Source organism: Trachypithecus francoisi, unplaced genomic scaffold (assembly GCF_009764315.1).
Source record: "Trachypithecus francoisi isolate TF-2019V2 unplaced genomic scaffold, Tfra_2.0 Lachesis_group5, whole genome shotgun sequence".
Lineage (NCBI taxonomy): Eukaryota > Metazoa > Chordata > Mammalia > Primates > Cercopithecidae > Trachypithecus > Trachypithecus francoisi.
The window spans coordinates 131,093,567-131,118,058 of NW_022681470.1; the positions used below are offsets into that span (position 1 = coordinate 131,093,567).

Here is a 24,492-nt window from a genome sequence, read left to right on the forward strand (position 1 = left end):
CTGTTTACCCAATGATCTTTTATTATCAGGTACCCTAGCTGGCCCAGAACCAGAGAAAGACAAGCTGGGGCCAAGCAGGGTGGGGCATCTGAGACCCATTTTACAGGTGAGAAAAACGAGAAGCAGAGGCCTGTACGAACCTGCAGTAAGCAGCAGGCACTGGGGGCCCAACCCCACTGGAATCGCCTCCCCTGCCCTGCCGTGAGCCTGGCCCACAGCGGCCACCACATTTCAGACACGGCAGTGAGCGATGGGACGTGCCCTTTGCCCCTTCTGATAGGGCATGGAGCTAGGGGGAAGGAGAAGGACAGTAACGTCCATGCTGCTGGCAGGGAGGTGAGGCTGGGACCCAGGAGTGGCTAGGACGTGGGGGCTGCTTTCTTCTGTGTAGGTGCCTCCCTACAAGGCTGCCTCCCTCCCCCAACCCTTTACCCAGGGCCTGCCGGAAAACACTTCTCACTGTGAAGGGGACAGAACAGTGGAGGACCTGGATCTACCCCCATTCCTGAGTCACACGACTCACCCAGAGTCATGGCCCAGACTGGGCCTGGGGTCATGGCGCCAGGTTGCCCCTCTGGCCTGTCCACAGCTCTTGGAATTCGACATGGCAACCCAGGTCCCGTAGGGCAGCCTTGGCCACATCCTCACAGTCACGGTGGGCCGATCGGGCCTGCACGATGAGTGCTTCAGCCCCCAAGTCCAGGATGGGCTTTGAGAAAGCCTGGCTGTGGGCCACCAGGTTTCGGATCAGCATGCAAGCCTGTTTCTGTAGGAGAGAGCAGCTGTGAGGCCAGATGGGGCTTTGGGGTGGGGTCCACTCTGACCTCTAGGTCTTCATCATAACAAGATGGAGGTGATCATAACCACAGCTGATATCCAGCAGTTACCTATACTGTATCAAGCTGGACCCATCTCTCCACTTTACCTTCCTGGTAGCCGCAGAAGGCAAGACTAATGCCCCCAACTCCTGGGCAAGGAAACAGGTTCAGGGAAGCTCCAGGATCTATCCCACGGCTTTGGAACTCTCAGCCTCAGAGTTGGTGAGTCTGAGGTCCCCCAAGGCTGGCACGGAGCCAAGGAAGGGGCCCTAGGGCAAGGGGGCAGTGAGGCCACAGGAAAAGAGTGGTTGTGCACAGGCACCTGTCAGTTGCATTCCTACACGTTCAGTGGACATTTGTGCCCTATGCACTTGCTGTGGGTGGGTGCGGGATGCTGCCTGGAAGCTTCCCAGGGTGGCTCCCACCACCAGCAGGAGAGCAGATGGGAAGCACACGCAGAGTGGGAAGCTGCTGGCTAGGGTGGCCAGAAGTGGATAAGGGGACAGACCAGGTAAGGGACAGTGTCCCAGGGTAAGAGCCAGTGAGAGCAAAGGCCCCCTGTGGGTCCCAGCCTGGTATGTCCAAGGACCCTATGCTGGGAGTGAGGAGGCGAGGAGGGCCCCAGGGGTTGCAGGGGGAGTCTGGGTTCAGCCAGGGAGGTATGGACAGGGTGTCCCACACCCAGAACTCAGACCAGCAGCCCAAGGAGGGGGCAGGAACCTTTCTGAAGCCCCAGGCAGATCACCACCCATGCTTCCCCAACTTCGTCCTCCCCAGATCTCTCTACAGGGACTTTTAAGAAAGGAGATTGCCAGGCGCGGTGGCTCACGCCTGTAATCCCAGCACTCTGGGAGGCCGAGGTGGGTGGATCACGAGGTCAGGAGATTGAGACCATCCTGGCTAACACGGTGAAACCCTGTCTCTACTAAAAATACAAAAAATTAGCGGTATACAAAAAAACTACAGGCCTGTAGTCCCAGCTACTTGGGAAGCTGAGGCAGGAGAATGGTGTGAACCCGGGAGACGGAGCTTGCAGTGAACCAAGAAAGCGCCACTGCACTCCAGTCTGGGCGAAAGAGTAAGACACTGCCTCAAAAAAAAAAAAAGGAGATTAAGGGCGTGGTGGCTCACACCTCTAATCCCAGCACTTTGGGAGGTAGAGACAGTGGATCACCTGAAGTCAGGAGTTCGAGACCAGCCTGGCTAACATGGCGAAACCTCGTCTCTACCAAAATTACAAAAATTAGCCGGGCGTAGTGGCCCATGCCTGAGGACCCAGCTACTTGGGAGACTGAGACAGGAGAATCACTTGAACCCAGGATGCGGAGGTGGCAGTGAGCCGAGATGGCGCCACTGCACTCCAGCCTGGGTGACAGAGTGAGACTGTCTCAAAAGAAAAAAAACAAAAAAAGAGATGATGTGTTATAGCTTTCTTTCTGGGGTTTCACCAGAAAGTTCCTCCAAAGTTCCCCCTCCCCAAAATAGGAGAGTAAATGTGGAAAAAACAAAGGCAGAAAAGGAAATAGCTGCAGGCAGAATTCAGCACATTTTGGAAAATAAGAAAGAAGTTGGCCCTGTGGGGCTCGGCTCTGGCAGGGAAAGGGACAGGGATAGGGACTGAGCCTTTGCCCCATCACCCACCCACACACCACACCTGCTCCCATGCCCTCTTGGCACCTACCTGCACACCCCACCCAGCCTGCCTGCCTCCATCCCATGCCCTGCCCACCTGCACGCCAGCCTTCTGCGGGTGTGCCTTCATGGCCTGCAGTGCTGCCACAGCCCCGCCACCCTCCACGATGATGCGGCTGTTGTCGGGCTTACGCAGGGCCAGGAAGCACAGGGCTGCACAGCTCTGCTCACACACCTGCAGGGGGCAGTCACAGGAAGGCAGAGATGTAGCGGAAAGACCCTCCACAACATCCTGCCATGGCTGCCAACCCCTGGTGAACACCCTGCGGCCTCCCCTCTGTGGGTCTCTGGCAGCTCATGTGTAATAACGGCACGACGGCAGGATGACAAAAGTATCAGCCAAGCTCTTAGGGGTGACAAGGGCACTAGGCTTGGTCAGACCTTTGCAGGGTGCTGGTAGTAACTCCAGGACACCCAGAGTCATGCATAGGCAGGTCAGCATTTGAGAGCCAGAGCCGTGACCCTCGCCTGCCCTGCTCTGGCCCTGCAGAGGAACAGAGCTTCATGCAGACACAGAAACTGAACTGGGACTCCAGCCACCACCCTGCTACTCTGTGTGCCCCCCGAGGTGGGTACCTGGGGGCAGGTCAGGTGCTGGGTCATGGCAGCCACGATGGACTCTGTCCCACCAGCATGGACAATAGCGTCTTTCACGTCGTCGTTGCCTGCGATGGCTCGCAGGGTGCTCAGCACTTGCTTCACGAGCTCCTGCACAAGGAAGAGGCTCACTCACCCCCAGCCAGGCCGCTGGATTGTGGGAGAGGGCTCTGAGGCAGAATCTGGGGCTGTTTTGCTGTTTCACCAACAAGTACAGTGTGACTGCAGAGTGTGACTAATGAAAAGGGGTGGCAGATGCCTGTGGCTCAGGCTGCCTGTGTCCAAATGGTACCATCCAGGTGACTTGATCCCCTATCCCCACAAGGGCAGAGGGGGCATGTGACTCAGGCTGGCCTTCAGAGCACAGGGTCCCCCTGGCCATGGCCACAGACCCAGGGTGGGCGCTAACTGCCCTGCACTGAGGACAGTGGATAAGATGCTATTGGGACTGCTGATCCCCTTAATGGGGAACCTGAGGACCCTGACCCCTGACTGCCCAGGAATACATGGCAAAATGTATCCCTTTATGTGCTGAAGTTGGTTCCCATTCAGTTCCCAGCCACTTGCACAGAAAGAGGCTGGCTGACGTCACCAGCTAGGCTTGGGGGCGCAGGACTGTGGCACCCCTGGGGGCTTTCCTGCAGCTGCAGCTGGATAGGGAGGCGCCTGTTGACTGGCTCCCTGCTGTGGGTGGGCACATGGAGAAGGGCTCGATAATTGGCTGCTAAACGGAGTAATGAGTAGGGGACCCTGCTGTATTCTGCAGCTAGGGAAACTGAGGCAGAGTTTCCTAGATACTTGGTGTGGGAACTAACCCAAATATCCCAGCCTTGGCCAACACACCCCCACCCTGTGCTTCCCACCATCCTTTTCCTGGTACAAAAGGACAGTAAGGGAGAGCGGGTGGGTTTGTTCCCCCCCGACCTTTGGTTCCTGCCCTTGGGTCAGTGAAAAGAAAAACTGCACTTTGGTTCCGAGATTGGCAGGCAGGACTTGCTTGTTCTGACTATGGCTCGTCCGGCTGACTGGGACCCAGAGGGACAGCATGCACTGGGCCAGGGGGGCTTCATACCAGAACGCCACTCTGGTCCCCCACCTGGTGGTCACTGAAGTCAGCTAGCAGGGACACCAGGATGCTTAGGCCCCCGAGGTCGACGACCTCCTGGCAGAACTCGTTGCGGATGGCCAGGCGGGACAGGGTTCCACAGAGCTCGCTCAGGATGCCAGGGTTATCTAGGAACGCTGCGGGGAGAGAGGGAGACAGTGGTGGTGGGGGTGGGAAGAACCAGCCGCAGGGCCCTCCGGTTGGGTGGGGATCCTGCTGCATTAGAAGAGTCCAGCCCTTCTGCCTATTGGAGTGGCCACGGGCAGCAGGAAGGCCCCAGGGAACACCAGGGGCTACCTGGGCCTGCAGTGCCCCCTGCTGGCTGCTGGAAAGACTTAGGAATGTGCCCCTCCAGCTTCCTTCCATCATGCCCCAAATAAATTCCATACCAACTGATGGTCTCACCTAAAAAAAGAAAACCATAATAGTGCTAAAAAAAAAAAAAAAAAAAAAAAAAAAAAAGGACATTTGAGGACTATTTTTATGATCATGGGGTAGGAATGGCTTTTCTAAGTGCAACAGGAAACTCCAAAACCATAGAGGGACACATATGGACCGGGCTGACGTGGCCAAAACTGAACACAGGAGCCGCAGATGGAGCCCAGAGGCGCTGCACCAGGAAGCAGATGCCGGCACTCACGCCAAGAGGGTGAAGATCCTGCACCTACACAGGGCTGCGATGGTCAGTTCCTGTGGCCACCTGTAGCCCTCTGCAGTTCCACCCAATGCCAATCTAGGTGTTGCCGTGGAGGTATTCTGTCCACACGGTTACCATCCGCAATCAGCTATCTATCTATCTGTTATTATTATTATTATTATTATTAATTTGAGACAGAGTCTCGCTTTGTCACCCAGGCTTGAGTGCAGTGGCGTGATTTTGGCTCACCGCAACTTCTGCTTCCTAGGCTCAAGAGATCCTTCTGCTTCAGGCTCTCAAGTAACTGGGATTACAGGCGCCCGCCACCACGCCCAGCAACTTTTGTATTTTTAGTAGAGACGGGGTTTCATCATGTTGCCCATGCTGGTCTTGAACTCCTGGGCCCAAACAATCCTTCTACTTCAGCCTTCCAAAGTGCTGACATTACAGGCATGAGCCACTATGCCTGGCCTAGTTGCCTTTAAGTGGAGGAGATGATCTTGAACAATGTGAATGGGGACTCATTCAATCAGCTGAAGTCCTTAGAAGGAAATAGGTGTTTTCTCGAGAAGGCGACTGCCCAGGAGTTTCCAGCCTGTCCTATGGAGTACAGACTTGCCACAATTCCATGACCCCATTCCTTACCAAAAAATCTCTTCATATATACATATCCTGTCTCCCTGGCAGAAACCTAACTGCTTGGAGCTCCTATAAATAAAACAGGAAAGGTGTGAGCTAACTCCTGGAAAAGCAGTCTGACTTTGCAGAAAGTCAAGACTCATTTTCAGCTTTGCTGGAGGTGTGGGAGACTGAGGTGGGCTCACTTCCTCAGCAGACAGAGCCAGAACCCCTACACAGGCCTGGCCACAGAGCCAGAGCGACGGGCAGGCAGGAAAGGGGATCTCATCCTTCTGACACCTTCTGTGTGTCAATCAGGACTTTTCTAGTGGGTTCAGTGGATGGAATGGGGGTAGGGGTTAAGACAGAAGCTTTAGGGTCTTGACGGTCAGCACTGTGACCTCCCAGGGCTGGCTCACCATGGTCACCCTGGAGCCAGACACATGAATATGCCTAAGGATTTGTGGATGAATATGATCAAGCTTGTACACATCTACCTGAGACTGCCACAGTGCGTACCAGCCAGCCTCCCCTAGTCCTCTTATTTCCCTCTGGGGAGGTCCCCCTTCCCTACTCAGTCCCTGGAGTTGGACACAGCAAGCCCCTTCCCCAGAAGCTCCAGAGATGGGATTGTGGCCTGCTCCTAGCCCATGAGTGCTGGCCTGGAATTCTCCTGGAGCCACTAGAAAGCATGGGGAGACTCTTCACGAGGGCTGCCATGCAGGTGGGTCTAAGCCAAGGGGTGAGTGGAACCTTGAGCCTGCCGTGCCTGAAGCAGTTCTGATCTCTGACCCCTTCACTCTGGTCACATCTGACCCGCCCGCCTTTGTTTGCTGGTTCATATTGGCCCCCAGCTCTTACCTTTGGTAGCTTCGATGAGCACCTTCAAGCCTTTGTTCTCCTGCACAATCATCTTGGCATGGTTGTGGGCGTGGCCAAAGGGCACACGGATGTCATCATCGAAGGTCATGACACGCAGGGCCCAGCAGGCCTCCCTGACCACATCAGCATGGTGGCCATGATGGGCGATGGCGCCAGTCAGCAGGGGCAGCACGCCAGCTTTCACCAGGTCTTGCCGATTCTGTTCATGTTTCAGGCAAGCGTGACGCACACAGCGGATCCCAGAGCAGGTCAGGTTGGCCTCATCAGCATTCTGGGTCAGTGTGGCCACCAGGAGCTGCAGGCCCTGGGTGTCCAGGAGATCTGGCTGGCCATCAGTCAGCACTGACAGGGCATTGAGGGACTGGAGCAGAAGGCCCTGGTCACCTGCAGTGGCCAGCTTCCAGGCAGTGAAGATGATGGGGTAGGCCCCCTTCTGGGCTGCGAGGAAGTGGTAGGCCTTGTCCTGCTTGCACTGGTCACAGAAGCGGGTGAGGTGTGCTGACACCTCCTGGAGGCGAGAGGTGGCCACAGACTCTTGGAGGTCACTGAGCGTCTGGGAGACATGGGAGAAACCTCAGCATCAGCTCAGGCAAGAGGAGCCCATGGCCACAGCAACAGTGTCTGGATCCCTGCAAGGTTCCCTCCCCAGGGATCTGGGCCTGTAGTGGAAGTGATGTGGGGTCAGTTACAGCTCTGGCAACTTCCAGACCTGTGCTTCTAGGAGCTTTGAGCTTCAGAGGCCATAGGGTGGAAGACTGACACGGACACACACATACACACAGAGAAAGACAGTTCAGTGTCCCTGTGAGGGGCTGCACACATAAATGCAGACATATTAAACATTCCAGGCCGGGCGCGGTGGCTCAAGCCTGTAATCCCAGCACTTTGGGAGGCCGAGGCGGGCGGATCATGAGGTCAGGAGATCGAGACCATCCTGGCTAACACAGTGAAACCCCGTCTCTACTAAAAAATACAAAAAAAAAACTAGCCGGGCGAGGTGGCGGGCGCCTGTAGTCCCAGCTACTCGGAGGCTGAGGCAGGAGAATGGCGTGAACCCGGGAGGCGGAGCTTGCAGTGAGCTGAAATCCGGCCACTGCACTCCAGCCTGGGCGACAGAGCGAGACTCCGTCTCAAAAAAAAAAAAAAAAAAAAAAAATTCCAGCCCTACTTTCCATCTAGAGGACCTAAGCGATACCAGCAGAAGAACCGTTCAGCTGAGCCCAACCAGGCAGAATCACAAGAAACAATAAGACACCTGTTGTTTTGGGTTGTCACACAGCCATAACAAATTGGCACACCCATCAATGGTTAGTTCTCCAAGGAAAGAGAAAGCCACATTCACCAGATATACCCATCCTGATGTCTCCTTTCATCTCTCTCATTCACTCCACAAACATTTACTGAGCCCCTGCCAAATGTGGTTATACTATACAGAAGCAGATTTACCCAAATTCAGCTCTAAGCCATTGGGGAGAAAAAGCTTTAAACACCTCAGACAAGTTTAGCTGCCATTCAACTACACGACCTTGGCACATATCTTAGCATGAGCCAAAGATGAATCTGTGAGCCTGGAGTGTAGGAGATTATTTGCACCCAGACTGAGTCAGGGTGGTTCTACAGAAACCACCAGCCCAAACGGCTTTGATTTGGCATTGACTGACACAAAAAACAAAGAAGCCTATCTGATAGTCTTCACTAAGCTCAGATTCGTGGACCTGAGTATATGTTACAATGCAACAGGATATTTAAAAAGATAAATTTTTGCTAAAATGAGATTAGAACTGAAAAACAAAAAACAATAAAAGTTAACACCAGTGTGCATGACTAGAATAGACATTACTACAAAGAATACATACAAATGGCCACTAACACATGAAAAGACGCTCAATATCACTAATCATTAGGAAAAATGCAATTCAAACCTACAGAGGAGACAGACTTGGTGGCTTGTGCCTGTAATCCCAGCACTTTGGGAGGCCAAGGCAGGAGGATCGCTTGAGCCCAGGAGTTCAAGACCAGCCTGGGCAACATATGGAGCACTCACCTCAAAAAAGAAAATCATAGAATTACTGTATGATCCAGCAGTTCCACTTCTGGGGATACATTCAAGACAACTGAAAGCACAGTCTCAAAGAGATACCTGTACACTCATGTTCACAGCAGCATGATTCATCAGAGCCAAGAGGTTGGAGGCTGCAGTGAGCTAAGATTGTGCCATTGCACTCCAGCCTGGACGACAGAGTGAGACTGTCTCCAAAAAGAAAAAAAAAACACTACAACGACAACAAAGCAATTTAGTCACATAATATACCATGGATGTACCTTGAGGACATTATGCTAAGTGAAATAAGACAGTCACCAAAAGACAAATACTGTGATTCCATTTGTTTATTTTTGTTTTGTTTTGTTTTGTTTTTGAGAAGACTTTTGCTCTTATCACCCAGGCTGGAGTGCAATGGCATAATCTCAGCTCACTGCAACCTCCGCCTTATGGGCTCAAGTGAGTCTCCTGCCTCAGCCTTCCAAGTTGCTGGGATTACAGAAATGTGCCACCATGCCCAGCTAATTTTTTTGTATTTTTAGTACAGACAGGATTTCTCCATGTTAGTCAGGCTGGTCTTGAACTCCCGACCTCAGGTGATCTGCCCGCCTTGGCCTCCCAAAGTGCTTCGATTACAGGTGTGAGCCACCGCGCCCAGCCTGTGATTCCATTTATTTAAAAAAAACTTTTTTTTTTTAGATGGAGTCTTCCTCTGTCACCCAGGCTGGAGTGGAGTGGTGCCATCTCGGCTCACTGCAACCTCCATCTCCCGGGTTCAAGCGATCTTCCCACTTCAGCCTCCTGAGCAGCTGGGACTACAGGTATGTGCCACCATGCCCGGATAATTTTTGTATTTTCAGTGAAGACAGGGTTTCACCATGTTGGCCAGGCTGGTCTCGAACTCCTGACCTCAAAGTGATCTGCCCACCTTGGCCTCCCAAAATGCTGGGATTACAGGCATGAGCCACGGCACCCCGCCTGTGATTGATTCCATTTATATGAGGTCCCTGGAGTAGTCAAATTTACAGCAACAGAAGGCAGAATGATGGCTGCTGGGGGCCGAGGGGAAGAGGAACACGGAGTTTGTTTCAGTATTGCAAGACGAGATGGATGGTCATAAAGTACAACATTATGAATGTACTTAATGACACTGAACTCTACATTTAAAAATGGTTACAATCCCATCCTGGCTAACATGGTGAAACCCCGTCTCTACTAAAAAATTAAAAAAAAAAAAAAACTAGCCAGGCGAGGTGGCAGGCGCCTGTAGTCCCAGCTACTCGGGAGGCTGAGGCAGGAGAATGGCGTAAACCCGGGAGGCGGAGCTTGCAGTGAGCTGAGATCTGGCCACTGCACTCCAGCCTGGGCAACACAGCAAGACTCTGTCTCAAAAAAATAAAAAAAAAATGGTTACAATGGTAAATGTTTTTATGCATATTTTACATAACAAACAGTGGTGTAGCATTTCAGCAGAAACACTGTAAGAAACTTGAAAAGCTCCTGACAGTAATGCCTTTGAGGATGCACAGTACTGAAGTTAGAACTACCAAGTTTTTCACAAGAAATTACTATGTTAGCAAGGACGTGTAAACTAAAAATAAAATTCTTGGCCGGGCATGGTGGCTCATCCTTGTAATCCCATCACTTTGGGAGGCCAAGGCAGGTGGATCACTTTCAGCTCAGGAGTTCAAGACCAGCCTGGGCAACACGGTAAAACTCTGCCTCTAAAAAAAAATACAAAAATTAGCCAGGTGTTGGTGGCTCACACCTGTAGCCCCAGCTACATGGGAGGCTGAGGCTGAAGAACTGCTTGAGCCCGGGAAGCAGAGGTTTCAGTGAGCCAAGATTACACCACTGCACTGTAGCTGGGTATCAAGGTGAGACCTTGTCTCAAAAAAAAAAAAAGAAAACAATCTAAGTCCCCATCCATTCTAAGGACCCCTTCTCTGGGCCAAAGGCATTCCAAAGGTAACCTGAAAAACTAGTTCAGGTCATGATGGGAAGTGGGGGTCAAATATGTCCCATTTTATCTTCCTGCCTTTGGAAGTCAGACACAACTGACCATCTTAAGACTTTTTTGTAGCAATAAGACACCAACTTCCAGCCTAATGCTAATACAGTATGGAAAGAAATCAAAGTATTTTATCCTAAAATATATTTCTTTGACATATTTTGAAATGGCCCAGGAAAGCTATCTCTTGTGGGGGCAAGCTACATTCTACAGAGATTCCCTTTCCAGATTTTTTCCTTCATTCAGGAGAGAATTAACTAAGAGTCTGGCACCTTTTTAAGTCTAATAAGAAACATTTACAATCTATTTTCAATGAAGCCTGCTACCTGGAGGCTTCATCTCCTTGATAAAACCTTGGTCTCCACAACCCATCTTAAGCAAAATATTCCTTTCTATTGATTCTAAGTCTTTAGATAATAACTGTTTCAATCAGAAAATCTTTTTTTTTTTTTTTTCTGAGTCTCATTCTGTTGCCCAGGCTGGAATGCAGTGGCATGATCTTGGCTCACTGCAACCTCCACCTCCTGGGTTCAAGAGATTCTCCTGCCTTAGCCTCCCAAGTAGCTGGGATTACAAGCATCCACCACCATGCCCAGCTGATTTTTGTTTTTGTTTTTGAGATGCAATTTCACTCTTGTCACCCAGGCTGGAGTGCAATGGCACAATCTCAGCTCACTGCAACCTCTGCCTCCCGGGTTCAAGCAATTCTCCTACCTCAGCCTCCTGAGTAGCTGGAGTTACAGGTGCCTGCCACCATGCCCGGTTAATTTTTGTATTTTTAGTAGAGATGGGGTTTCACCATGTTGGCCAGGCTGGTCTCGAACACTAACCTCAGGTGATCCATCTGCCTGGACTCCCAAAGTGCTAGAATTACAGGCATGAGTCACTGCGCCTGGCCTAATTTTTGTGTTTTTTGTAGAGACAGGGTTTTGCCATGTTGGCCAGGCTGGTCCCAAACTCCTCAGCTCAATGCAATCTGACCACCTCGGCCTCCCAAAGTGCTGAAATTACAGATGTGAGTCACAGCAACCAGCCAGAAAAATCTTTAAATTTGCCTATAACCTGGAAGCCCCAGCTTTCAGCTGTCCTACTTTTCCAGACCACACCAATGTACATCTCACATGTATTGATTGATGTCTCATGTCTCCCCAAAATGTATAAAACCAAGCTGTAGCCCGACCACCTTGGGCACATGTTCTCAGGAGTTCCTGAGGCTGTGTCACAGGCCACGGGTCATTCATATTTGGTTCAGAATAAATCTCTTGAAATATTTTATAGAGTATTTTCATCAACAGGTGGTTGCTAAAATGCAGGTGGCAGAGCCAGCTGTGTTCTACCTATGACAATTCTGTGTGGTGCTCACCACCCTGCTCATGGAGGGGGGCTTCAGTCACTAAACTCCTGGAGTCATTCACTCTCTGTGACTAATGCTTTTCATTCTGCAACTTCCCACACATAAATGTGGCCCGGCTGGCTCAGTTTCTACTTGGACAGTCTCCAGATGTTATTTTCCTTCTGTTTCTGTAAGCCTGTTTGCAATACATCTTATGACACGAATAGATTAATTTCAACGGCCATCACAATGAATTGTTTTCTCCCTCAACAGATAAGCATTTTTTACACATCTGAGGCAAGATGCACAAGGTCAATTATGCCGCAGGGCATTTGAGAAGCGGCTTGGTTCAGTTGCGAACTGACTGCTGAGATGCAAACCCCAGTGTCTGGTGTGAGGGACAGGGCAAGGACTTTCAGATTTTACTATAAACGCTTGAGTATTGCTCAAATCTTTTATGCTAAGAATGTATTTCCACTCTTCTGTAATGAAAAATAAAATTTAAAATTAGCCAGGGGTGGCAGGTACCTGTAATCCCAGCTACTCAGGAGGCTGAGACACGAGCATCACTTGAACCCGGGAGGTGGAGGTTGCAGTGAGCCGAGATCCTGCCACTGCACTCTAGCATGGGTGACAGAGCAAGACTTTGTGTCCAAAAAAAAAAAAAGAAAAAAATTTAAGGCCGGGCATGTTGGCTCACACCTGTAATTCCCGCACTTTGGCAGGGCAAAGTGGGAGGGTCACTTGAGGCCAGGTGTTCAAGATCATCCTGGCAATATAGCAAGATCCCGTCTCTACAAAAGAAAAAAAATAGGCTGGGCACAGTGGCTCATGCCAGTAATCCCAACACTTTGGGAGGCCAAGGCAGGTGGATCACTTAGGTTAGGAGTTCAAGACCAGCCTGGCCAATGTGGTGAAATCCCATCTCTACTAAAAATACAAAAATCCGCAAGGCATGGTACATGCCTGTAATCCCAGCTACTCAGGAGGCTGAGGCAGGAGAACTGCATGAACCTGGGAGAAGGAACTTGCAGTGCACTCCAGCCTGGCCAACAGAGTGGGACTCTGTCTCAAAAAATAAATAAAAGAACAGTTAAGAAAAAAAAAGGAGTGAATGTTATAAACAAACACGGAGTTTCCTGTACTGCTGGTAGAACAGCCTGAATTTCAGTGCTTGGCTTCCTGGATTCAGGTACCAGTTCTGCCTCTCACCGGCTGACCTTTTGGGGTGGGGGTCATTGATCTTTGGGAAGCCTGAGATACCTCATCAGCAAAATGGGCTGAGCACAGATTAAGAGAACATATTTTAAGAATTTAGCATAATAGGCCAGGCGCGGTGGCTCAAGCCTGTAATCCCAGCACTTTGGGAGGCCGAGACGGGTGGATCACGAGGTCAGGAGATCGAGACCATCCTGGCCTACACGGTGAAACCTCGTCTCTATTAAAAAAAAAAAAGAGAGAGAATTAGCATAATAGGCCAGGCATAGTGGCTCACAGCTGTAATCCCAGCACTTTGGGAGGCCAAGGCAGGCAGATCACGAGATCAGGAGATCGAGACCATTCTGGCTAACACGGTGAAACTTTGTCTCTACTAAAAATACAAAAAATTAGCTGGGTGTGGTGGTGGGCACCTGTAGTCCCAGCTACTCGGGAGACTAAGGCAGGAGAATGGCATGAACCTGGGAGGCAGAGCTTGCAGTGAGCCAAGATCGTGCCACTGCACTCCAGCCTGGGTGACAGAGCGAGACTCCGTCTCAAAAAAACAAAACAAAACAAAATTAGCTGGGCATGGTGGTGTGCACCTGTAATCCCAGCTACTTGTGAGGCTGAGGCAAGAGAATCGCTTGAACCCAGGAGGCAGAGGTTGCAGTGAGCCATGTTGCGCCACTGTACTCTAGCCTGAGCAGCAAAGTGAGACTCTGTCTCAAAAAAAATAAAAGGCCGGGCATGGTGGCTCACACCTGTAATCCCAGCACTTTGGGAGGCCGACGCAGGTGGATCGCGAGGTCAGGAGACAGAAACCATCCTGGCTAACATGGTGAAACCCCATCTCTACTAAAAAATACAAAAAAATTAGCCGGTCATGGTGGCGGGCACCTGTAGTCCCAGCTACTCAGGAGGCTGAGGCAGGAGAATGGTGTGAACCCGGGAGGCGGAGCTTGCAGTGAGCTGAGATCGTGCCACTGCACTCCAGCCTGGGCAACAGAGTGATACTCTGTCTCAAAAAAAAAAAAAAGAAAAGAAAAGAAAAAAAGAAGAAAAAAGAATTTAGCATAATGTTGAGCACTTAAGAAGTACTTAAGCAGTAACTGCTAGATAATATAGATGATATTGTTATTGAGATCCTTTCTATATAAAGTTCATCTACAAATGGGTAGGAAACACATGAATCACCCAATGCAAAGATTTTGGAAAGAAATTCATTTTAAAAGCCGGAAGACAAACTCATTTTAAAAGAAATTCATCCAGGCTGGGCATCATGGCTCATGCCTGTAATCCTGGCACTTTGGGAGGCCAAGGCAGGCAGATAACCTGAGGTCAGGAGTTCAAGACCAGGCTGGCCAACATGGTGAAACCTCATCTCTACTAAAAATAAAAAAAAATTAGCCAGGTGTGGTGGTGTGTGCCTATAATCCCAGCTACTCGGGAGGCTGAGGTAGGAGAATCACTTGAACCTGGGAGGTGGAAGTTGCAGTGAGCTGAGATTGCGCCACTGCACACCAGCTTGGGCGACAGAGTGAGACTCTATCTCAAAATAATAATAATAATAATAATAATAAATTCATCTTTATTAGGCAAGAAAGGTAAAAAGCAAACTAACAACAATGAGGCAATTTTCACAACACCTCCTCAAGGCAGGAGAGGGCAAGACCCTGAGGTAGGGAGAAGTAAGTGTCATGCCTTAGGCGAGCTGGGTTTACACCCAGAGCCATCTCTTCCAGCTTCCTCTCCTATCATTGCACTTCCTGCTCCCACGTCAATGACTTTTCTTCTCTTTGGATCTCAGTGTCCCCATCTGTATAATAGGGAAATCCCAGCCTTGCAGGTGTTGTTTGGACAATGACTGAGAAGGCAGGAAAAAAGTACCTGCACAGAACCAGGTCCACGGTTGGTTCTCAAACACCAGAGCCTTCTGCTGTATTACAAAGTTCAATGGGTGACCTTAAGGAAAGCGTTGAAGTTCTTTTACCTTCCTTGTTTGGGTCTCTGGAGAGGTTAAGTGCCAGCTCCTGGCCTGTTTCCCTACCACTAAGACAGGAATGACACCACCTACCTCACTGGTGAGCTTCAGTGCTAATAGATTGGCTAGAAAGTGCTGTAAACAGTCGGTGTTCAGTAAGTGACAGCCTTACTGTGAGCCCACTCTCTCGTCCTGTGAGTCCTGTCCATCTGTCTCTGGGAAGCCAGGGGGCCCCTCTATGGTGTCCCTGACTCTGGGCTTCCAGCAGCAGGGACAATCAAGCCATCCACCTGATTTCAGCATACATGCCACCCGAGGAGCTTGGTGTCCCCTGCATTGGAAGGCATGCCGCCCTCAGATGTGGACTCAGAGACCTGGCTGCAAACTCGAGCTTGCCCATGCATGCTGGAAAGGGCATGACCTTCACAGCCTGCATTCTGCCATCCAGGAAACAGGGAAGAGGTGCCCCCAGACAGAGGTGACACAGGACCTGCTGTGTGGGATGCCCATTCCTACCTGCAGGATGTCATGTGTGGGCTCCTGGGGTCCATCTGCAGAGACTTTAGGCGCCATCTTTACAATGTTGCTCAGATCAACCCCTGTTGGGGGTGGGGGAAGCAAGCACACAGGGGTCACAAAGCAAGTGACAGCTGTCATTCCCATGGGCCTGCTGGAATCACACCTCAGGACCCTTCTGCTGGGACCACCCCACTCCAGAAGCCTCCCACCTCCCTCTTCCCGCCCATGTCACACCAACACGGGGGTGTAGAGGGTACTGGGTATTTCTGCCACTGGCCATGGGCCAGTCAAAGGGAGCAGAGTGGTAGTGAGGCCGTTGTCACACAAGGCTGTCATTACAGGCCACGTCTGTGCGGTGAGGTGCCACATGCGGCCTGGTGGGCTTGACAGGGGGAGGGAGGGACCCCACGGCCTTCTCCCTTGGGGCTCCCATGCGTCCTGGCTCTGGCTGTATTCTTGCCCCTGCTGGCACCCCCACAGGGAGCCCCTACAGTGCTGGACACTTTTGCTTGTCCCACTGGCCCCTGTCTAGGGGTCTATACCCCACTCTGTGCCTGCAAGGCTGACCTCTGACCTCTGAGGCTGGACCCTGGGTTTGTTCAATGGGGAAGTGAACTTGAGATGCAGGCAGGAGGAGGGGAGTGTGGGGTGTTCATTCCCAGCCCCCTGCCTCTGCCCCAGGGTCCAGCGCCTGCCAGGTGGCCCCTGCCCAGGACTCCTGCTCCCTGCAGTCAGTGTCTCTGTGGGGGACAGTTGTGCTGGGGGTGGTCTCCTAACCCCGCCCACGCCATTGCAAACAGCCCCTCATAACCACACTCCTCCGCACCTGGTCTGAACATGCCACCTGTTTCCACAGGCTGCTGCTGCTTCTGCCTCTGTAAGCTTGAGGTGGGGTAGAGTAGGGCAGGAAGGCAGGGGCCCCGTTTCCCAGGCCAGGGTCAGGGAAAACCTCTTCAAGGAAGTGATCAAATGAGACTCATAAGAAGGATCTAGCCCATAAATATCTGGGTGAGGTGGAAACAGGGACAGAAAGGGTGTGTGAGAGGTGGGAGCAGGATAACCAGCCTGCCTGAGGCAGAGGCTGGAGGGGACAGGGCCCAGTGGGCACCTGGTTTCTGTGCCAGGCATGTGGCACCCCCAACGGGGCGGGGCAGCAGGGCCCTCCCATCACTCTTGCATCTGAGAGCCTCGGATGGCAGGTGACGGTCACAGCGCCCTACCTTGCGATTCAAACTGCTCCACGGCCTCTTTCACCGCCTCCTCTGGCCCCATCACAAACTCCTCGATGTTCTCGCGCACGGCTGCATCAAAGGTCTCCTGGGCAATGCGCCTGGAGACCATCTTCGCCTGCATTGATGTTGGCGTGCAGCCGATAGATGCTCCTGAGCTGAGAAGTTAGGGCAAAGAGAGAGCTACCTCAAGGGTGAGCAGGCAATGGCAGGGCCTGGCCACCATGAAAATGCCACTTAGGAAGAATCTACCAGGGACCAGAGCCCTACAACCACCCTGGAGTAATTCTTCCCACCTAGATCACAGGAAAGGGTGATATCCCCACTTCCCTAGGGCTTCTACAAATACAGAAGAGGCCGGGCGTAGTGACTTAGCCTGTAATCCCAGCACTCTGAGAGGCCAAGGCAGGAGGATCGCTTGAGCCTGGGAGGTCAAGGCTGCAGTGAGTCATGATCACGCTACTACACTCCAGCCTTGGCCACAGAGTGAGACCCTGACGTGGGGAAAAAAAAACAAAAAAAAGAAAATGCAGAAGAGAACATAGAGTTTACTATATTTTACCTAAGAAAGGTGGTTCTTTAATGATACTAGTAATGTTATTCTGAAACTATTATGGACGTAGCAAATAATAATGATCATATTATTAGGAATCAGCATAAAAGAAAAAAGATTCTGGCTGGGCGCAGTGGGTCAATGCCTATAATCCCAACACTTTGGCAGGCTGAGACAGGAGGACTGCTTGAGCCCAGGAGTTCAAGACCAGCCTGGACAACATGGCGAAATTCTGTCTCTACCAAAATTAAAATTAAAATTAAAATTAGTTGAGTGCGGTGGCACATGCCTATAGTCCCAGCTACTTAGGAGGCTGAGGTAGGAGGATCACTTGAGACTGGGAGGCCAAGATTGCTCCACTGCACTCTAACCTAGGCAACAGAGCAAGCCCCTGACTCAAAAAGGAAAAAAAAAAAGATTCTAACATCATAAAATCAAGTGAAAACTCGGAACTCCCTATAATTAACAATACTGTATTGTATACTTGAAATTTGCTAAGAGGGTAGATCTTAAGTGTTCTCACCACAAAAAAGAAAACGGTAACTGTTGATTGAGGTGAGTATTTCACAATCTGCATGCATATAAAATCGTCAAGTTGTATGATGTAAACATATGCAATATATTTGTATCATTTATGTACTATATATAGTATAAGATATACACTATATTAAATACATACTCGCTGGGTGCAAAGGCACATGCCTGTAATCCCAGCACTTTGGGAGGCTGAGGCAGGTGGATCACCTGAGATCAGGAGTTTAAGACCAGCCTGGCCAGCATGGTGAAATCCCATCTCTACTAAAAATATAAAAATTAACTGGGCATGGTGGCGGGCACCTGTGATCCCAGCCACTCGGGAGGCTGAGGCAGGAGAATCATTTGAACCCAGGAGGCAGAGGTTGCAGTGAGCCGAGACTGCACCACTGTACTCCAGCCTGGGCAACAGAGCAAGACTCCGTCTCAAAAAAAAAGTACATATTGGCCGGGTGCGGTGGCTCAAGCCTGTAATCCCAGCACTTTGGGAGGCCGAGGTGGGCGGATCACAAGGTCAGGAGATCGAGACCTTCCTGGCTAATACGGTGAAACCCCGTCTCTACTAAAAAATACAAAAAACTAGCCGGGCAAGGTGGCGGGCGCCTGTAGTCCCAGCTACTCGGGAGGCTGAGGCAAGAGAATGGCGTGAACCCAGGAGGCGGAGCTTGCAGTGAGCTGAGATCTGGCCAGTGCACTCCAGCTTGGGTGACAGAGCGAGACTCCGTCTCAAAAAAAAAAAAAAAAAAGAAAGTACATATTATACCTCAACAAAGTTGAGAAAAAAATCTCAGAATTCTTATATTCGAAATGGAAATATCCATATAAACCCATCATGTGTTCTCTCTTAAGTAAACAAAGATTTAATTTTCTAGTCACAGCAACTAAAAATGCCTAGAAGAAATGATAGCACAGTAGTACTGAATACCTCTAACACCATGTATGGTTTCTACCATCTCCCACGAAAAGGAGCTGGGGGCAGGGCTAGGTGGCTCACTCCTGTAATCCCAGCACTTTGGGAGGCTGAGGGGGGAAGATGGCTTGAGGCCAGGAGTTCGACACCAGCCTGGGCAACATAGGGAGGCCCTGTCTCTATATAAAATCTTTAAAAACAAGGAGCCGGGGTTACTGGAGGAATGGCTGATTCCAGGTCCAGCAAGTCATGGGGCAGGTCACCCTGGGGCATCCTGTGAGACCAGGAAGCAAGGAAGCTTCCAAACCCTAACGGGTGCCTGATAGCTACAGATGAGATAAGTGAGTATTTAAAAAAAAAAAAAAAAAATCCAGTACATATGAAAATCAAAATCTGGGCCAGGTGTGGTGGCTCACATCTGTAATCCCAGCAATAGGGGAGGCCGAGGTAGAAGAACTGCTTCAGCCCAGGAGGCGGAAGTTGCAGTGAGCCGAGATCACGCCATTGCTCTCCAGCCTGGCTGATAAAGCCAGACTACATCTCAAAAAAAAAAAAAAAATCAAAATCTGTGCTTTTGATTTTTTTTAGATAATACTATTTTTTAGATAATACTAAAACAAATACAGCTGAGGCTTCTGAAAACTGGCCAACCAAGAATCCAGCTCTTGGTGGGGAGTGGTGGCATGCTCTTGTACTCCAGCTACTACTCAGGAGGCTGGCTGACATGGGAGGATCACTTGATCCAGGAGTTCAAGACCAGCCTGGCCAATGTAGCGAGACACTGTCTCTACAATAATTGATAACAATTTTTTTTAAGAAAGAATCTAACACTTGACTGGGTGTGGTGGCTCACACCTATAATCCCAGCACTTTGGGAGGCCAAGGCAGGCGGATCATGAGGTCAGAAGATCGAGACCATCCTGGCTAACACGGTGAAACCCCATCTCTACTAAAAATACAAAAAGAAAACAAAATTAGCCGGGTGTGGTGGTGGGCGACCGTAGTCCCAACTACTTGGAAGGCTGAGGCAGGAGAATGGCGTGAACCTGGGAGGCAGAGCTTGCAGTGAGCCAAGATCGCGCCATTGCACTCCAGCCTGGGTGACAGAGTGAGACTCCGTCTCAAAAAAAAAAAAAAAAAAGAATCTAGCACTTAACCTGCCTCCCTTGTACAAATGGGTCCCAGGTTACAAAAAGAGGACGAGGAAAAGTTCCACTTCCAATTCCAGCTGATCAGCCGAGACAGGAGAGAAACAGATAATGATCCCACAGGATCCAAAACCATCAGGTGTAAAATTAGCAAGGGAGCTTAACAAGAGTGGACAGGAACTGAATCTACTGCTTGATCTCACGTCATCAAAAGAGAAACCAGCAACACCTACCTCCTGAACAAGAACAAAATGCACCTCTGAAGTCATCGTGCCAAAATCTCAAACCTGAATCTGATCATGCATTCAGGGCACTTTCTGCTATGATGAAACGTTCTCTATATGCACTGCCTAGTACAGATGCCATTGGCCTCTGTGGCTATCACACAGCTGAAGTGTGGCAGTGTAGCTGAGGAACTGAGTGTGTAATTTTATTTCATTTTAATTTATGTTAATGTAAATAGCCATGTGTGACGAGCGACTACGGTATTGCACAGCACAGCTCTGACACCTTAACCAACACCATGGGGATATGATCTGCAAAATACCTACTTTTTGGGATTTTGGGAAGAGAACATCAGCTAGAGGACAAACACCCAGAGTTTTCAACAAATAAATCACAAGAACAAAGAAAAGGAGAGGGAGTCTACCAACAGATGAATGGATAAACAAAATGGTCTGTGTGCACGATGGAATATTACTCAGCCAGAAAAATGAATGAGGTGCTGAAGCATGTTACAATGGGGATGGACCTCAAAAACATGATGTCTCGTCCAGACACAAAAGGCCTCATATTGCACGATTCCAATGATATGAAATGTCCAGAATAGACAAATAGACACAGAAAGCAGATTGGGTGTTGCCAGGGACTGGAGGAGAGGGAATGGGGAATAACTTCTAATGGGTATAGGATTTCCTTTTGGGTGATGAAAACGTTCTTGAATTAGATAGTGATGATGGTTGTACCATTCTGTGAAAACATAAAATCACTATATCAGGCCAGGTATGGTGGCTCACACCTGTGATCCCAGTGCTTTAGGAGGCCAAGGTGGGAGGACTGTTTGAAGCCTGGAGTTTGAGACCAGCAAGGACAACATAGGGGGTCCTGTGTCTACAAAAAAAAAAAATTAAAAATTAAATCGGGTGTGGTGGCATTTGCCTATGGTTGAAGTTACTTGGGAGGCTGAAGCACGAGGATCATTTGAGCCCAGGAGTTCAAGGCTGCAGTGACCTATGATTGGGCCACTGCACTCTAGTCTGGGTGACAGAGGGAGACCCTGTCTCCAGAAGAAAAAAAAAATTACTAAATCAAATGAGTGGCTATTATGGTATGTAAATTATAGCTCAAAGTGCTAGTCTGTTTAAAAACAAAAAGAACTGAGCAACGACTTGTGCCTGTAATCTCAGCAACTTGGGAGGCTAAGGTGGGGGGATCACTTGAGCACAGGAGTTTGAGACCAGCCTGGGGCAACATAGTGAGACCACATCTCTTAAAAAATGTGTGTGTGGGCCGGGCGCGGTGGCTCAAGCCTGTAATCCCAGCACTTTGGGAGGCCGAGACGGGCGGATCACGAGGTCAGGAGATCGAGACCATCTCTGGCTAACACGGTGAAACCCCGTCTCTACTAAAAATACAAAAAGCTAGCCGGGCGAGGTGGCGGCGCCTGTAGTCCCAGCTACTCGGGAGGCTGAGGCAGGAGAATGGCGTGAAACCCGGGAGGCGGAGCTTGCAGTGAGCTGAGATCTGGCCACTGCACTCCAGCCTGGGTGACAGAGCGAGACTCTGTCTCAAAAAAAAAACAAAAACAAAACAAAAAATGTGTGTGTGTGTGTGTGTGTATACACACAAACCCACCTTATAAAATAAAAATAAGCAAGTAAGGCTGGGAGTGGTGGCTCACGCCTATAATCCCAGCACTTTGGGAGGGCAAGGCAGGCAGATCACCTGAGGTCAGGAGTTCAAGACCAGCCTGGCCAACCCCCGCCTCTACTAAATACATGGCAAAACCCCGTCTCTACTAAATACACAAAAATTAGTGGGGCGCCTGTAATCCCAGCTACTGGGGAGGCTGAGGCAGGAGAATGGCTTGAACCCAGGAGGCGGAGGTTGCAGTGAGCCGAGATCGTGCCATTGCACTCCAGCCTGGGCGACAGAGCGAGACTCTGTCTCAAAAACAAAACAAAAAACAAGCAAAAAACAGCAGATTCATGAGTCGGACTGAGGCATAAATGACTATTCCTCTACCTGCCCTGTCCCCCATGTAAATCGTGTATTCAGTGAAAGGCTGACCAAAGACTCAAAAGAACGCAGTCTACCTGTGACCATCTTACATGTACTCATTTATGTCTCACGTCTCCCTGAAATGTATAAAAGCAAGCTGTGCCCCAACCACCTTGGGCACATGTTGTCAGGACCTCCTGAGGCTGTCATGGACATGTCCTTAACCTTAGCAAAACAAACTTTCTAAATTGATTGACACCTGTCTCATATACTTCAGATTCTCAGTCCTCTGCAGAGCTTCTGTCAGCCCTTCCAAGTGGCTGCCTTTCCTGGCTACTCAGAGCCCGTGCTCTCTGGCCTCCTCTCCCCAACCCACAACCCTTCCCTTCCACCCACTCCTGAGGTGAGTTGGGGAGGTCTGGCTCTGTGACCACCCCTGACTTGAGTCCTCCAAGGTCCCCTAGATCTGGCACAGGGCTGGGTTGGGGGAGGAAAATACAGATTTGAAACACATAAAATGGTGCCTAGGGATGGCCAAGTAAGAATTACCTGGAGAACAGCTTAGGCTGAAAGCAGTACCAGTCCCTGTGATCCATCAGGCATGCTGAGAGTAAAACAGAAGGTGAGTAAGGCCCCTAACTGGCAGCCAGTTTCCTTCTCTCAGCCAGGATTCTGCTCAAGAAAACTGTGCTGGCCAGGTGTGGTGGCTCACGCTTATAATCCCAGCGCTTTGGGAGGCTGTGGCAGGTAGATCACTTGAGGTCAGGAATTTGAGACCAGCCTGGCCAACATAGCGAAATCCTGTCTCTGCTGAAAATACAAAAAATTAGCCAGGCAAGATAGTGCACATCTGTAATCCCAGCTACTCAGTAGGCTGAGGCAGGAGAATCGCTTGAACCTGGGAAGTGGAGGTTGCGGTGAGCAGAGATCTCGCCACTGCACTCCAGCCTGGGCAACAGCAAGACTCTGTCTCAAAAGAAAAAATAAGGGGGGCCGGGCGCGGTGGCTCATGCCTGCAATCCCAGCACTTTGGGGGGCCAATGCAGGCAGATCACTTGAGGCCAGGAGTTTGAGACCTGCCTAGGCAACAGGGAGAAACCCCGTCTCTACTAAAAAATACAAAATTTAGCCGGATGCAGTGTTGCGCACCTGTAGTCCCAGCTACTCGGGTGGCTGAGGCAGGGGAATGCCTTGAACCCGAGAGATAGAGGTTGCAGTGAGTCGAGATCATGCCACTGCACTCTAGCCTGGGCGACAGAAAGAGACTCTGTCTCAAAAGAAAATTAGAAAAGTGTGCCATGATATGCTGGGGACCCTAAAAGACTCCATCCATAACTCCTTCTACCAGCCACACCCACTCTGGTTCAAACACCAGCCTCCCCTAAGGGCGGCCTCACCTGCCACTGCCAGAGCCTCGACTCCACCTCACTCACTCAAAGCCCAGTAGTGGCTTCCCAACCCTCTCAGAACAAAACTCAGCCTCCTTAAGGGCACTTTCTCTACCTAAGCCTTCCCAGCTGCTCTTCCCCGCCTTTCTCATCCTTCCCAGCACTCAAGAGACACCCTTCAAAACCACTTCCAGGTAAACAGCAGCCCTGCTCTCCCGTCCCATCACTCTTTTATTATTTGCACACCATCACCCGTATGTAGAGCGACATCGTTCACTCAATTATTTGTACCCTGTAGCCTCCTTGTCCCCACTGCCTAGGACGGGGCCCGACACGCAGCAGGCACTCAGTGCACAAGTAATGAATGAATAAACAAAATGAATGAAAAGAACGCGAAGGCCAGAGAAGCCGGGGATTTTATCCCCAGGCGGCTTCTGTAAAATTCTTTCAATTTTTTCCCCCAAAACCACGTACCCGACGGTCGCGCCAGCCCGACCCTACGGCGCCCCCACTCCCCAATCCGCGCGCGACAGGCTTCAGCAGCCGCCGCGTCTCACCCGGTCTTCGCGGCCACGTGGGGAAAGGTGGGGCGCACGGCTGTCACCCAGGGCGCTGCCTCTAGCCCCTTCCGGCCGCCGTACGCGCGCAGGCGCCGTGGCGCCCCCAGGCTCGGCCTCCCAGAGCCCTGCGGACGGCTCACGATAACCAAGGACGACCGCAAACCAAGGTAAAGACAACAAGGCCACCTCGTGAGCGACGGAGGCGTCTTTGCCGCCCTTTACGGGACGCTCACGGTGGTTGCCGCCCCCAGCAGGGAAATGTTTTGCTTCCGGAGCGTCCGCCCAAAAGAAGCAGCCACCGCGCTTGCGCAAGAGAGCCGGGCAGCGGCGGCCCGCGCCTGCGCACCAGGACTCGGCGGCGGCTTGCGCCTGCGCGGCGCGGCGCTGCGGAGACCGTTGGTTCATTTGCATGTCCCCGCCTCGCGCGGCGGCGGCGGCGGCGGGTGAGGAGCCTGAGGCGGCGGCGGGGGCGGCTCCGCGCGCGGTGGTCTCGGGGTGAGGCCCGGGCCCTGGCGT

General features: G+C 50.9%; 2 protein-coding genes across 14 annotated transcripts in view; one reads left to right on the plus strand and one right to left on the minus strand.

Moving 5' to 3' along the window:
- Positions 1 to 24,325, minus strand: ARMC6 (armadillo repeat containing 6). Of its 8 annotated transcripts, none has more exons than XM_033196704.1 (9): positions 23,974 to 24,109; positions 22,578 to 22,632; positions 16,655 to 16,821; positions 15,432 to 15,514; positions 6,329 to 6,902; positions 4,180 to 4,349; positions 3,087 to 3,218; positions 2,548 to 2,685; positions 1 to 766 (listed from the first exon to the last, which is right to left on the minus strand). In XM_033196704.1, the coding sequence occupies exons 2-9, from the start codon at positions 22,622 to 22,624 to the stop codon at positions 554 to 556; spliced, it is 1,524 nt and encodes a 507-aa protein (XP_033052595.1). In that variant the 5' UTR covers positions 22,625 to 22,632; positions 23,974 to 24,109; the 3' UTR covers positions 1 to 553. The 8 variants fall into 8 exon arrangements, with proteins under 8 accessions (XP_033052595.1, XP_033052599.1, XP_033052596.1 ...); XM_033196708.1 differs by having other exon boundaries at positions 16,655 to 16,846; positions 23,974 to 24,057; XM_033196705.1 differs by having other exon boundaries at positions 4,204 to 4,349; positions 23,891 to 24,021.
- The window catches only part of SUGP2 (SURP and G-patch domain containing 2), a 45,947-nt gene continuing 45,473 nt past the window's right edge, over positions 24,019 to 24,492 (plus strand). For 3 of the 6 annotated variants that reach the window (XM_033196700.1, XM_033196702.1, XM_033196698.1), the window contains exon 1: positions 24,019 to 24,143. The gene's annotated coding sequence lies outside the window, so the exon portion shown is untranslated. Of the gene's footprint in view, positions 24,144 to 24,338; positions 24,472 to 24,492 lie in introns of those variants that run through there. The other 3 variants (XR_004433725.1, XM_033196699.1, XM_033196701.1) reach the window with 1 other exon arrangement.

Coding starts and splice junctions, on each gene's coding strand:
- ARMC6 (XM_033196704.1), bottom strand. CDS start 22,624: ATGGATCACAGGGACTGGTACTGCTTTCAGCCTAAGCTGTTCTCCAG. Junction 16,822..22,577: donor CAGCCTAAGCTGTTCTCCAG/GTAATTCTTACT, acceptor CTAACTTCTCAG/CTCAGGAGCATCTATCGGCT. Junction 3,219..4,179: donor GGGACCAGAGTGGCGTTCTG/GTATGAAGCCCC, acceptor TTCCTTGTGCAG/GAGCTCGTGAAGCAAGTGCT.